General features: G+C 36.4%; 1 protein-coding gene across 3 annotated transcripts in view; it reads left to right on the top strand.

Moving 5' to 3' along the window:
• Window positions 1-11,622, top strand: part of LOC128555644 (uncharacterized) — a 45,364-nt gene extending 33,742 nt beyond the window's left edge. For all 3 annotated transcript variants that reach the window (XM_053538641.1, XM_053538642.1, XM_053538643.1), the window contains exons 3-11: window positions 2,314-2,476; window positions 2,921-3,016; window positions 4,341-4,379; window positions 4,857-4,952; window positions 5,705-5,859; window positions 7,361-7,508; window positions 7,762-7,845; window positions 8,103-8,149; window positions 8,721-11,622. In XM_053538641.1, coding sequence (XP_053394616.1) covers window positions 2,314-2,476; window positions 2,921-3,016; window positions 4,341-4,379; window positions 4,857-4,952; window positions 5,705-5,859; window positions 7,361-7,508; window positions 7,762-7,845; window positions 8,103-8,149; window positions 8,721-8,747 — 855 coding nt within the window. In that variant the 3' untranslated portion in view covers window positions 8,748-11,622. The remainder of the gene's footprint in view (window positions 1-2,313; window positions 2,477-2,920; window positions 3,017-4,340; window positions 4,380-4,856; window positions 4,953-5,704; window positions 5,860-7,360; window positions 7,509-7,761; window positions 7,846-8,102; window positions 8,150-8,720) is intronic.
• The last annotated feature ends 4,326 nt before the right edge of the window (window positions 11,623-15,948 follow it).

Below are 15,948 nucleotides of genomic sequence, written 5' to 3'. Positions count from 1 at the left end.
CTAATCTGTAGCAGACTATTAGGTTTTCCATATTCTAGTATATTATTTTATACATTCCTGTACTTTGTTTCTGCTATTAATTTACAAAGTTCCCAAGAGTTCTTCTAACAGAATGTTTACATTTGTTCACTGCTGAGAGATAAAAGCAACGTATTCCAGACATTTTCCCAGCAAAAAAAATAGTCTTGTCAATTAGCCTTGAACTTGAAGCTGTGCAGTCGATTTTATACCTTTTATATAGCCCCATTAATAGGAGTGACATGCATTTTGCTTTTGATCTCAGTCTGCTAAATTTACAACTATTTATTTGATAACAACCCTTACCCTGCTAAATTTCTAAAATGAACTTGCCCATCTTTCAATTTGGTCAGTATCAACTGTTAAAGGGGGTGTTTACCAAAAAATACTGACTGAATGGTGAACAGTGCAGATCTACACTGGTCACAAAATCAGAATCAGTCGTGGGTTAAAAGTTTATTGTACTAGAATATGGACGTGCTTATTAGACTTGTTTACAAATTTTTGGGTATCTGAGGTGCAAATGTAAATATAAAAATCGATTTGTATAAAGCGGTAAACTCGCTGTAAAGTGTTAGGTTATTATTAGAGGCAGTTTATTAAACATACATACTTACGGCTAAATATGTTTTATTAGTTTCTTCTTCCGCACACCTTCCGGTAGTTCACTGGGCAGTAGTTACCCACGCTGTTTTTGAGACGTGAAAAAAAACTCACGAGCACAACGTGGTTTAATGTTGGGCATTAGTCAGATATTTTTTTTGCGTCGATTAAAGCTACTCGCCCGCAGTTTGGGTGTTTTTTTCTTCTTCAAGATGTTCATTTCTACCAAGTTTGGCATGGAATGTATATATCACAGTAAAATGATAAAATGGGTGAAAGTAAAAGTTAGATATTGGGAAAAAATGCAAGAAGAATGAACATTTGTTGCATTATTTCGAAAGCGTTGCAACGGTTTACTACCTTCTGCATAATGTTGTTGGTTATGTACATGTATAAGAATATCTTGCAAAAATCTTATGTCAGTTAGTTTGTACCACTTGTCACTTTCAGATTACTCACCTTTTTTATGGAGTTTTGAGAGAAATAATTTTTCGCCTAAATATGTGGGTTAGTCCCTTTAATCTGCGCAGAAAAAGAACGTTTCGTGAGTTACTCATGATCATGTTTGACCAAAACTGGTCGGCACAGTTAAACGTAATGGATTTGGGTCATTGAAATAACTCCGGTATTTTAACGGTAGCTGGTCAATATTTTATGAACAGTCTATTTAAACTCATTTTTCATCCAAATTTGTAAATAAGAAGGGCAAGTCTGTCAATGAATTGGATTTTGTTACAATGTCAAATTCAGACAACGTAATGGTCATTTTTGTTGATTATGATTCGTCGACGCCGTGGTTATAAATAATTAAGGTTTAGGAGTATATCACCAAAACACAGAAATATTTTATAAACGAATAACATCGTTACCAATATTTTACTTAACCATTACATGTTCTGCCATACTGTCCCGTACTGAAAATATTCTGAAAAAGTTGTCCCCCTTTGAAAATGAATGCCATTTGTAAAGAAATAAAAATAAACAATTGCTGAAAACTGTGTTCCACTTAATTATGTGAAATTTCAACACTCGCATGCGATTGCAAATGAATAAAAACTAACATGTGTAACAGTTCTTTGAAAATGGTGAATTTTTGAAGGCGTTTGACTGCCTGGAAGTGGGTCCCATTTAGGCAGTCTTTTTTTCGGAATTCAATGTTTATATTAGTATACTGACACTTGTTTTGTTGTTTTTGTAATGATAGCGTGTATATTACTTATATTACTCTACAAAACAAGTGTCAGTTTACTGATATAAGCATTGAATTCCGAAAAAAGAACTGTTTAAACAGGCCCCACTTCCAGACAGTCAAGCGCTTTTAAAATCTCACCATTTTCAAGGAACTGTTACACATGTTTGTTTTGATGCATTTGTAATAGCGTGCGAGTGTTGAAATTTCACATAACTAGGTGGAACACAGTTTTCAGCGATTGTTTATTTTTATTTCTTTACAAATGGCATTCATTTTCAAAGGGGGACAACTTTTTCAGAATATTTTCAGTACGGGACAGTTCGGCAGAACATGTAATGGTCAGGTAAAATATTGGTAACGATGTTGTTCGTTTATAAAATATTTCTGTGTTTTGGTAATATACTCCTAAACCTTAAATTAGCACTATTCCGATTGTTCATGAATACTTTCTTCATTGTTGTGTATTACCTTGTCCTCAGTGGGTGTTGTATCATTTTCAGAAATTGTGCACTTTAATAAGCTCTGCTGGCGTCTGCGTACTGGTTGGTCTTGTTATTGGATATTGTGCCGCGAAAACTCTGAACAAAGCGAAAGCGGAAGTCTCCCTCAGCGGACTTGCGTCAAGTCAGACTGGAAGTATAGAACTCAGCAATGGAGGAGTTGGTAAATATGATAATACAAAATGTATATGAGCCGTGCTATGAGAAAACCAACATATTGGCTTTGCGACCAGCATGGATCCAGACCAGCCTGCGCATCCGCGCAGTCTGGTCAGGATCCATGCTGTTCGCTAACAGTTTCTCCAATTCCAATTGGCTTTAAAAGCGAACAGCATGGAGCCTGACCAGACTGCGTGGATGCGCAGGCTGGTCTGGATCCATGCTGGTCGCAAACCCATTATGTTGGTTTTCTCATGGCACGGCTCAGTTATCATTTGTAAGCTTACATGGATTCATGCAGTCCCAGTTTACACAATAGCATTGTCTCCACTGGTAGAATAAATACTTGCAATATTTCTGCCGCATTAACACTGAAATCAGAGACAAGTTTTTAGTTTTAAAAATGTATCGTTATAAGGTTTTAAAAATAACAGTATCTTGATTACAGATTTACGAATTAATCCTGATACAAGTGTATGTGACGGTTCGTCGTGTGTGCAGTGTAAAGCCGAAGCCCCTTCTCCACACAACATAACCTCTAATCGTAAGTACCGGTGCTTTTGTTGTGAATATATGGAGGTTATCTCAAATATATATTTTTTTGGCTGAACATAGACCAATTTGGTGGCACCTGAAAACGACATGAAATAAAAAAGAGAATATATGCTTATGTTATACTTGAAGCTACTCCCCACACTTTAGGTGAAAACTTCAGTATGTTAATTTCCACCAAGTTTGGCATAAAATGTATGTATGACACAGAAAAAAATGATAAAACGGTTAAACATAAATGCTAGATATTGGAAAAAGATGCAAGAATAATGTAAATTTTCTGCATTATTTCAAAAGCGTTGCAGCGGTTTATTACCTTATGCAAAATAATTTTGGTTATATATAAGACTAGCTTGCAAACATCGTATGTCAATAAGTTTGTACCACTAGACTCTTTCAGAGATCTCACTTTTTTATGGATGTTTGAGAGAAATTATCTTTGGCCTAAAATGTGTGGGTAACTCCCTTTAAAACTGGGAAACACCACACCTTGTGTGTCATATTGCATCTAGTGTTCACCGATAAAAAAAAATATATACCCTATAGACAATATATATTGTTTATTGGCAAATGCTTAATATTAAGTTTACAAAATGTAACACTGTTCTACAAATATTTACAATTTATTGTTTAAATTATCCATAACATTTGAAAATGTTGTTGAACATTTTAAGGTCGTTTAATAGTATAACAGCAAATCAAAAATGAATTTTGACTCCAGTATGTGGTGTGCCGTGCTTGTTGTTGTTGCTGTGTTCGCATATTATGACCGTGATATGCATGGTTTTCACACGTTTTACATATTTTTGTTAAATCTTCCGTAGACAGTAGGCCTAGCTCCTTAAAAAAATGTGGGATCACACGAGAATGACCGACGCAATATAGATTGTCAACGAAATTAATGTAACAGTTTTATTAATAACTCACGGTCAGTTGTAGTCAAATGTCAGTCTACACTCTGATAAAACCATCTTATTTTGAGCCGTGCCATGAGAAAACCACCATAGTGGCTTTGCGACCAGCATGGATCCAGACCAGCCTGCGCATCCGCGCAGTCTGGTCAGGATCCATGCTGTTCGCTTTCAAAGTCTACTGTAATTAGAGAAACCGTTAGCGAACAGAATGGATCCTGACCAGACTGCGCGGATGCGCAGGCTGGTCTGGATCCATGCTGGTCGCAAACCCACTATGTTGGTTTTCTCATGGTGCGGCTCTTTACATTTTTTTCGACAGAGAATGACTTAACAGAATGATGAACCAAATTTGATATGGAAGCAATAATTATTGTTATTTTTTATGTTTGTTTTTTTTTTCAGCTTTCAGTTGTGGCGAGGACCAAAATGTCAAAAATTCAAGTAAGTATACAAGTATGTCAGCTACCAAATAAAAATGTAACATAGATAGAATTGTTCTGTACATACATTCAGCTATTAAAACATATCTAAGTCACTGTGATAAACATTGTAGACTAACTTCTAGACTATGATATATCTTTTTTTTCTGACATTTTTTGTCCATACTTTAGTGAATTTAATCTAGTATAATCTCTATTATAGACTGGCTTTTGTCTCTATGAAATGGATTTGAACCGAAAATACGTAAAAAAATCTTTATCATCAGTCTAGTGGCTAGTCTGTAGACTACAAATCGACATTGATAAAGTGTAGTAATCATGTTTCTTTTGTCTTAATACTTCCAAATAATCCAGTGTTTGAACTGAGGGTTAAAATGCTGGTTCGATTCTACGGTTAGTTTTAAATAGATTATTCTTATTTAACCATTTCGTATATTATAATGCTAGTATGTAAATATATTGATTCGAATGATTTTAGGTTGCTATCTTTGTAATGGGGAGTGCAAAACGCCGAACGATCTGCAAGGTAGAACAAGTATAATGTGTGGGGGACGGCCTAAATCAATAATTTCGTGTAAGTAAAAAATTTCTTGCCTACCATGCGGGGACAGTATATATGTTCTATTAAAAACAGAAGCAATTTTACAGATGTTGTACGCCTAAAGCCCTCTACAGACGGTAGGTTTTTGTTGTACAACACCAATTAAATTCAAGATGTACAGCCAAATATTATCGTGTGTATGATGCTTTATTTTCCTCGTCTGTAGAGGCCTCAACAGACGACATAAAATATCATAACTATTATTGATAAGATATGTCAAGGTTATCTAGAAGCAATCATTCAAGTTGGAGTTCAAATCTTAACCTGTCGGTGATAAATTGTTTACTTACATATACAGTGAAACCTATGCCGAAGACCAGCTGTAAGTCAGAAACTGCGGATCACCTGTATCATTTCTGATTCAAAAAAGTCAAATGGCAAATATTATATTAAAATCATAGAAAGAAAAGAACAAGCAAAATAATAGCAGACTCGGATTGAATGAGATTTTTGTTAGAGGCAATAAATCTCATCCCCCCCCCTCATAGTGTGGTATGAACGTAGAATATCCGAGTGTATATTTCCCTGGCAGTCTGCCTGATAAGCTCCCGAAGCTCTGAAGAAATTTTCTTCCACTGGAATATTGTTTTATAATTTGACCGGATACATTACGCTGGGAGGAAGTTGCCAGTAACTTTCTGACAAAATGTTAGTGCATGCAAGAAATACAGATGCATGTGTTTCGTCTGAGATATGATTGTTTATTTTTATTTTATCCCATACAGGTTGTATCATTAGCCAGATGGGTAACCTCGGCAATGTGTGTGGTGTGGGCGGCGAGTACAACTGCTACGAAGACGGGTCAGGCCGTCTCACGCCAATGTGTATATGTCCACGTGGACAATCTGGAGATGGATGTCAGACTTCAACTACAGATAAGGTATATATTGCTTTAAAGAGTTGAGCATGAATAAAAACCACACTGGTCACAAAAGTGCTATGTTCTCAGCGGTAGAAGATAAACACCGCTTATAGGCTAGTTTAAACCAGGACGAAAATAATACAAATATGACAGATCTGTGTTTAAATAGAGGATATTACACGAGTGTCTTTTTATATTGAAGTTTTTAAACGAGTCGAATAAAATAATATCATTTTTTTTCAACGAGTTTAATAAATCCAGTTTGGAAAGTCACTAATATAATACATGAATATTCTTTTTATCACATGTTAGTTTTTCCTGCCAAAACACAAAAACATCTACTTTCTTTATGTATTATAAACAAGTCAATTTGACCGACGTCTGCGATACGTTGAACGACGTCGACGTAGAAGCTTTATATTATTACACTTTATTATATTACTATAAATAGTAACAAAAAAACGTGTAAAACGGCCATCATGGCCTCTGTTGACGAATCCATAATGGCGCAGTGCGCCTCACGCGCCATAATCATAATGGCCCCGGGTAACCGGAACGTCAGCGCGTTCTGATGTTGACGTCATGTAGCAACGTTATTATGGCGATTGAAAGGGCGCTGAATCATTTTCAGATCAATTGTCAAATATTGATGGCATTGTTGATAAAAAGCAAGGCAAATAATGCTTTTAAATTTTTGGAAAATAGGTGAAATGAAAATACCAAAATAAATATGAAGCGAACGTATATAATAAAAAGGTCAATAAACGACTGGTGTGTGCCGTCTAGCCATAATAGCACACCTAGTTTCATAATGGCTCTCGGGCAATTATGACACTAGGTGTGCCATTATGGCAAGAAAGCACAATCCAGTCGTATATTAACCTCTTGATAGTGTATTATCAATTTATGTAATGGCTTTATTTCACTCCCGCGACGTCAAACATGTGATAAACAGCATTAGTAGGCTATAATATCATCTTTCACTGATTTTTCACAGTCTCAGATTTAAATGTAGTTCCAACATTGTTTGAATGAAAACATTCCATGTTTCATATCAGCTGTTGAGGAGTAACATTTTTGTTTTGCGCCTCCCGTAAGATTTTAGCATTTTCAGTGGTTAAAAAGTGGTCAAGTGGTGACCCCCTATATTTCTGTGGAGGGTCAGGAGATTTTCGTGTCGGTCTAGGCCGATAAAACAAATCAGTTATAGAGTGTGTTAGTGTGACCCTCTACGGAAATATGAGGGGCCTGTATGTTAATATTGGGACTCTGCTAACGTCTTGCCCCCCCCCCCCCCCCCCCCAATTTATCATATTGACCGCAGGGTCACTAACAAACCCAATAATAAAAATATATTTGCGCTGGGTTAGACATATAGGTAATCAATGGTTATATAATGAATATGTTTATATATCACTACCAGGAGAACACTGTTGTATGGAAACGGTTGTAATTTCGAAAAGGAATGTTTTGTTTTTGTTTCAACAACAATATTAATGTGACAGTTTGTGTGTTTCAGTTAAACTGTAAGTGTTATAAACCCGACTATAAGTTCTGCGGCCAGGAGAACATCGCTGAATGTAACAGTATGGATACGGATGTAACACAGTGTCACATGGTTGTTGACAGACGCGGAGAAAGTCATAATTGTATCTGCAATAAAGCAGGTAGCTTTTATTGTAATTTTATCTCGGATTTTAACTCATGTAATTCCATTTAATGTGTATAAGAGTTGAAATTAAATTTAAAAAAATGATATTTTTACCCTACTTGATATTTGATCTCTTTAGCCCTAAGCTGGCCCATGTTAAACATTTGATTACTAGGACACAGGAACATACTTTACACAACTTACTAAAGCTATAATGACCACACCTTGTGTAAATGATTTAATAATATATATAATGTGTGTTTTTTCAGATGACGGTGAATCTGATGACAATTATTCAGATAGTTGTTCAATTCCCCGCACAGACGCACTAACAAATGGTACGCGAACAAATGGTACGCACATTTATATCATTACCTCAGTGTAGAGTGCCTGTGATATATTACAGACTCCGGTATATACCGGACTCAAGCGATTTGGAATGACGAATATCTTTAATGCACATAATTTGTAACTTTGGTAATTTTAAAACTAACCACTAGCCAGTATATGATACATATTGTACACTATTACATTTACCTAATTATTGATGGTTGTCCATATTTAAATTACATTTATGTGAATATTCATTGTGGTATTTTTATTATTTCAGACTCCACAAAACTGTTTCAAGATTTCTTATTGTATATAGTTTTATTGGTGAGTATACTCTTGTTCTTAGAGAAAATTAACAGAACAATACCAGCTTATGTTTGTATGTTGAGTCTATAGTCATACCGACACAATTATAGGTCATATAGCGACTTTTCAGCTTTTGATTGTGAATAAAGACCCCAGGAACCCCTCTATGCATTATTTCATCATGGGCGGGGCACCTGGGTGAAACAGCCGGCCTTCCGAAAGCTAGCTGGATGGCTTCCTTACATAAAGAATTCAACGCCCTGAGCCAGACCTGATTGCTAAGTGATTCGAAGTCAGAAGCCTTAACATCTCGGTCACGGAGGCCCCTACAGTACTACTTACAGCAGTCAAAAAAATGCTATAAATAGTTAATATGGTCATTTTGCTTCTTAATTTAGCTTTCTGAAACAAAAACCAGTGGAACAAAAAAGTATTCAAGCAAAACGAAAAAAAAATATTTGAGTAACGAGACGACGGATCTTGCGTTTTTTTAGCGTTTTGCGTTCTACGTTATGATCATACTAGATCACCATGTTGCCTAAAATCATTGTTCTTTTTATTTATTTTTTTCAACTGTTTTTTTTTTCAGGCCATCTGTTTAGTAGAAAAAACGTGAGCAGATAATTAAAGAATATGGAACAATCTGTCTCTCAGATCAGAACTGCTTTCGGTTCACACTGTTTTCGAAGATCTCAGCAATACCTTCAGATAATCGACGGAAGCGTAAGAAGTTAACTCAAGCTATCTACGAATTGCCATGCAATACTTCCCAGAAATAAACGGAGGCGTAACGAGTTAGCTCAAGCTATCCGGTATCTTCCGTACACTATCTCCTGGTAACGAACGGAGGCGTAACAAGTTATCTCAAGCCGCCTACGATCCTCCGTGCAGTATATAGTGCTTAGTGAATACATTCATTCAAGACACGGTAGATTTGAAAATGCTTAGAAACATTAACTCCTAGATTTATTTAATTTCGTATGGAGGTGCTTAGGTAACAGCAACAATATTTCATGAATAAAACGATATGCTCAGTAATCGTTCTGTGTTACATGCTCATTGTCACAGTTCATTATTAACTTGCACATTGGACCTTTCAGGTGTCCAACCTTGTATTTCCATGCTCAATGACACAGTCTTATATTTTATGTCTGGTTGCTACTGTCTAACATTACTGTTGTATTTTAGATAGTGTTGGAGTAGTTAAGTAAAATATACATTTGTGTAGATGAATAAATCAGCCTAGTACATCATCTAGAAAATTGTAAATGCTCTCTTTTTTTAGATTGAGAAGTTAAGACATGACATATATCATAAGCCGCACCATGAGAAAACCAACATAGTGCATTTGTGACCAGCATGGATCCAGACCAGCCAGCCTGCGCATCCGCGCAGTCTGGTCAGGATCCATGCAGTTTGCTAACGGTTTCTCTAATTGCAATAGGCTTTGAAAGCGGATGCGCAGGCTGGTCTGGATCCATGCTGGTAGCAAATGCACTATGTTGGTTTTCTCATGGTGCGGCTCAAATTATTATAAGGGTATGGCATATAGCTGAATAAGAATTTAGTTTGGTTAGACCATAAGTATGTTCCTCGAGACCATTGTTAAGGATGTACGTCAATTCTTAACCATACTAGATTGAGCTGCAGATGTCAGTTCATCTGTTACGATTATTAATTCACAGTGGTTTCTTTGATGTCATATATAAGGGAGCAAAAGGCCTCTTTTGTGGCATTTAGGTCTTTCACACTGCACACTGCAAACCATTACTTAGTACTTATTCATCTAGACCAACTTTCGCTATTGGTTAAAGACAATATATAATAGCACTTGATTGGTTGATAGCCTGACGTCATTCAGCTTCATGTCACATTTGTAATATCTAAGTATTTGATAATCACGAACTCACTGTATTGCTTCCTGTCTCAAAAAGCGAAGTTGAGAGTTAGAAGTGGGCACTCTAGATTTTAGTTAACAAAACATAATTAAATATTAACTGTCTGTCAATAATCTAGTGTTATTTACTTAGATGAAGTTTGTCTTATTGTCACTCCTTCTACAATATGGGACGGCCGCATTAAAAAATAGAAAATAAGTTTTTTTCCGGCCTGATCTCGGGCACGTATAGATATTTTCGTGCTTATCATGTAAACCTGACAATATGCAATTGTTCAAAAAAGAAAAGGAGTGTGTGTATGAATCAAATTTGCAACTTTTTTCAGTATTCATGTAATTTATCCTTTTCATGCTGGACAGGATTGATTTGGCCTTTGTGACCAGTGTAGATCTTGATCATTCTGCACATCCGTACAGTCTGATCAAGATCTGCACTGTTCGCCATTCAGTCACAATATCTTTTTGGCAAGCACCCCTTTTGACAGTTAATGGTACTGTCCAAATTGAAAGATGGATAAGTTCATTATAGAAATTTAGCAGGTGAAGGGTTAAGGCAATATGTATGCTTTGATTTTTTCAAGGATATACGAATGAACAGTCAGGAAACAGGCTGTGCAAAGTATTCATTTAAATGGCTTTCCTATTGCATATCTTATAACAATTATGTGACGGTTTTATAACGAAATATTGCCCGAGCTGCGTTGTGACAGTTTTAAACACATTTATCTGTATAAACAATTTTCTGGCTGATTTTGGCTACATTTTTTTTTCGGTTGTTATTTTTGCTAACAGATATCATATCATCCTGTTAATAGTTATATTAGTTGGCTGGCTGACTGGGTTTGTGCAATAAGCTATTGATGTCATGTGCTTTTATCATTTGCCTATTACATAATTTTGCAGTAGACCTTGTGTGTTTTTGCTGTGAATAGCTACTTATAAAATGATAATAAAACTTATTGATGCATATATATATATATCTTGTACTGATAAAAACTAGTATGGCAGTTGATTGTATGATAAAAAAAGTCATTCTATATGGTTACTTACATTCCACTTCGATTGTGTATATAATAATTCAAACATTTTATCTTGTTGGTGTATGTAATTGTAGATGTTAATTGTGAGACTTGATAGTAGTCAGTTATCACGGTAAATTAGAAAGGCAATTTCAAAATTATTGTTTGATACCTTTTGAATGCTAATGTGTTTTAACTAAAGAGTATGAATAGAGTTGTATAGCAGTGTTGGAAGAAATGTGTATATTGTGTTGTGTTTACCTTGAAATACTGTAGTGTTGGTTATATTCGCGAACAATCCCACTCGTGGATTCAAACTATTCATGTATTTTAATCTGCACCGTGTTCAAAAACACAAACACTCACATTTTGCGAATTCTTAACACCGCGAATAAAGATTCTGATTATGGAATCGTTTCGCGAATTATACATACCGCGAATAAAGGTGCTAATCATGGAATCGTTGTTAAACCGCGAATAAAGGTGCTTATCATGGAATTATTAAAACATGTCGAAATAGCGAAAATAACCAAATTTACAGTATCTTTTGTGAATAAACTATATTGAAATACGAATATTTTTTTCACTTTTCCTTTAAGAAGTAAAGAAACATTTTTAAGAAGGAAAAGATGACGCCATATATTGTATAACGTAGACATGTAACACTATTTTGTCTAAGGACATTTCCAAAGTGCATACGACTTTAAAAAATACGCTCATTTCCGAAAGACTTGTACTAGTATACTGTCCTAGCATGAACAGTAATTTGCCTGAAGAAAATCCCGAAATACCATGTTTACGAAATGAAAATGCTCCACTGTGCTAACAAACACTATATTTAAGGTAATTATGTATAGGTAAGAGGTTCTGATAACCGGGCGAAGCCCGGTTATCAGAACGTCTTACCTACTTATTGGCAAATATGTGGGGGTGAAGAAATCTGACCTTCCTAATTAACCATGAAATTGCTGTTGTCAAACAAATTTGTGTCTTCAGAGGAAAGCTGATTGTGAATTCCATCATTTATTTTGTCTGTAATTTGGAGCCAAAACAGATGTGAATGTCTAGCAAAATGACGGACTGTTTTCAGTTTGTTTCAAAGGATTATGTTGAGCAAAGAATTAAAAGAGTCATTTGTTCCCTAGCTAGCTCTTTTAGTGAAATGTTTAATTAAATATTTTCACACTTCATAATATGTCGTATGTCACTGCATTCCTGTAAAGTACACCACAAATAAATGAGTCTGATAAATAAATTGCCTTTATCACTTGATTGTGGTCTTATCATGACCTTCCCAATTAAACCTGTCAGTTAAAAATTATGAAATAAGAACCGGGTTCTTACTGAATTTTTGGGGAAACATGAAGAACGCACCATTAAGAAGCAGTTTGCCAATAAGGGAAGATGGTGTGTCGAATACATTAACCAATTGCTTAATGTCAAATATCGAATCGCTAATGCTAAATGCCAAAAAAATGAGCACTGTTTAGAACTTTATGAGTATTTTGTCACCATAAAATGAAAGAGATTATATGGAACCGTGGTCTGGGTTTGTTAAAAGTTTGAATCGCAGTTCTAAACCTTTAGCTTGAGGTGTAGGTTTCTTCATGTGAGGAAGCAAACTAGCTGGCATACGGAAAGTCGATGGTTTTACCCGGGTTAGCGCCCTTGCCTGGAACAATGGCTTTATGATGCACCTTGCCTCTTCCTCAACTCAAACCTGGAAAACTCTCCGTATGACCTTAATTGTGTCGACGTGACTCTCACCCCCCCCCCCCCCCCCCCCCACACACACACACACCCCACCCCTACCCCCTCCTCTCACACTCACACGAGCGCGCACACACAGACACACACTAGCACACAAAAAAGAAAGAAGAAAACAAATAGAAAAAAAAGGCTAACCACTTACTTCTTGTTGCTTTGTCTTAGTTCCCAGTTTCTAGCAGGAATGTTCTTCCTTATTTCGGGAGAACAGATTCATGTTTTCGTTCCCAGCGCTACACCGGGGCAGCCTAATTTTCTTCGTTCCTGATTTGAGCCAAATCGAAAAGTCCGTCAAGCAGTTCCGGAAAAAAGCTGATTCAAGCCAAAAAATGACCAGGCTGGAACACACCTGGTACCATAGGCCGGCGTGTTACCATCGGACCACTACGCCCGCTTTGCGCACGCACGCACTAGTGGCGTGGTGGGGGGGGGGGGGGGGGGGGGGTGGAGAAACAAATACACTGAAGACTGTGCGAAGATGGGGTATTCTGGATGTGTAGACGCTATGTGTTTGTTTCAGTCTAAGACTGAGGCATTTTTTACCGAGTGAACACTAGATGCAATATTTTCATGAGTGGCATAACAACGACCAAACAGATATGGTGTTCATGAGTGAAGGATATTTGATAAATATCTTTTACAGAGATAGGCAAATTTTCTTTTTTCTTTTATGTTTTTCAATGCTTTTAACCAAATTTTGAATATTTGGTATTTACACTCAGTCCAAATATATTTGATAATTTTAACTGCGGAATTATCAAATATATCTGACACTTGTATTTCTCATTAATTTACAGAACAAATGTAACAAAACCTTTTTTTATTACATATCTAGCGAAGATACCGTGATACCAGCCGGATGTGTTGCAGTCTTCCAATGGGAATTGGGGTTCCCCAAAAATTTCATTGATATGATATCCTGGCTATATCTGTCGTTAATCAAGCATCCAGGCGTATTATTCTAAACTTTATGCCCGCTATCTGCTCTTTTTATCTTCCCTATTTTTCATCTCATTTATCCGGCGTCTAGCTGAAAATAAATAAATCTAACTATTAAGATATGAAAATTACTGGTTTTTTTTCAGCATAGAAAGGTGATTAAATGCGTGTTAAATAGCGTTTATACTTCCGGGCATTTTCTAATTAAAGCGACTCGTTCATACATTTTAGGTGAAATGTTTTCTCTCTCAAAAATCATAAAATGTGGGTAATGTGGCAGTGACCTGAGATACAAACTTTTATTGACATACTCTTTTTGCAAGATATCTTAAGAAATAACCAAAATATTTTGCAGAAGGGAGTGAATCGGTGCAACGCTTTTGAAATAATGTAGAAAATCAACATGCTTCATTTTACCTGTATCTTTTACTTATTTTCACTTTCAGTGTCATAAATACAGTCTATACAAAAACTGGTCAATATGAATACGTTAAAAAATCTCCCCGTACATGGGCGAGTAGCTTTAAAATTATCTACCCGGTCAGTGTGGTTAGTAAGTAATGGTGCAAAGAAATATCTAAAAAAATAATAATAGCTATTCCATTCTGTTTAAGCTTGTTTTGTTGGGTTTAACGTCGCACCGACACAATCATAGGCCATATGGCAACTTTCCAGCGAAGACCCCAGGTGCCTACCCGTGCATTAGTTCATTACGGGCAACTAGGTAAAAGCAACGACCTTCCGCACGAAGAATTCAACGCTCCGAGTGAGGCTCGAACCCTCGTCGGTGAGGAGCAAGTGATTCGAAGTCAGTGACCTTTATCACTCTGCCACGGAGGCTCGATTCTGTATTAATGCTTTAACAGGTTACGCTTTACCGGCATACATATTTTATTGTATATACTTTAATACTTTTGAAGGTCTCATAAAGCCATTTGGTACTAGTATATTTTTTTCATCCCAATTTAATTTTTCTAGATTATGTAAAAGCGTGATCGTTATTTCATATTTATTGCATCATACACATTGCAGTGTCAGGAGTTTATAAAAACTTCGAAGATCGTCATTCTAATGTACATACTTATACCATTTATATCTTAAGGACCGTAACGGGAAAATTTCATTTGCAGAGTAGAATAGGATTTTAGAAATTGTGGGAAATTTTAGGAAATTATCTCCATACTTACTGTTCGGGAATCCAGACAGATTCACTTAAGTGGTAAACCACAATAATGATTGAGCCGCACCATGAGAAAACCAACATAGTGCGTTTGCGACCAGCATGGATCCAGACCAGCCTGCGCATCCGCGCAGTCTGGCCAGGATCCATGCTGTTCGCTTTCAAAGCCTACTGCAATTAGAGAAACCGTTAGCGAACAACATGGATCCTGACCAGACTGCGCGGATGCCACAGGCTGGTCTGGATCCATGCTGGTCGCAAACGCACTACTAGTATGTTGGTTTTCTCATGGTGCGGCTCATATGTTACTTGCACAAATCGCTGTGTTTCCTAAAAACGCAACAACAAAAAGCAAAAACAAAAAGGAACGAAAAAAAAGAGAAATAAAATAAAACAACAACAACAACCAAAAAAAGAAAAGAAAAAGAAAAAACACAATAGTTACCGTTTTTCAATGGCGTCTGAAATGTTGTATAACTTTGTATGCTACCATATCATGCATATATTTGAGAATATATTGCAGTAAAGTCTCCAGTATTTGTTCAAGTTTCCGGAAGCTCTAACGATGTAAACAAACAACATCCAGAACGTGAGTCAAGGGAGCCATATTCACCTCTAGCCTACTGGCGGGATGTGATACTGCTATTGCGACCAGTGCAGCACTGTTCGCTACTCAGTCAGTAAATGTTCAGTGAACACCCCTTCGAATAATAAATGGTATTGCCCAAACAATTGAAATTGAGTGATGGACTTGTCCATTTAAGAAATTTAGCTGGCTAATGGCTTATAAAAGCCATGTGTGCAAATAATCCCATAAATCTTCGGAGATCAAAAGTAGTAATGGGGAAAGACATCCTTTTAAAATTTCAACTAAATGTCTTTGAGATAATCTCTCCAAATGTTTTCATCCCCCCCCCCCCCCCCCCCACCCACAAGATTAGACCGGCCTCCGTTGCAATGGTTGTTCTTCATTAACATGGAAGAACTCCAGCATGTTGTTTCTATATTGACATTT

This window comes from Mercenaria mercenaria, chromosome 3 (genome assembly GCF_021730395.1).
Source record: "Mercenaria mercenaria strain notata chromosome 3, MADL_Memer_1, whole genome shotgun sequence".
Classification (NCBI taxonomy): domain Eukaryota; kingdom Metazoa; phylum Mollusca; class Bivalvia; order Venerida; family Veneridae; genus Mercenaria; species Mercenaria mercenaria.
This window is presented reverse-complemented; position numbering and strand designations above follow the sequence as displayed.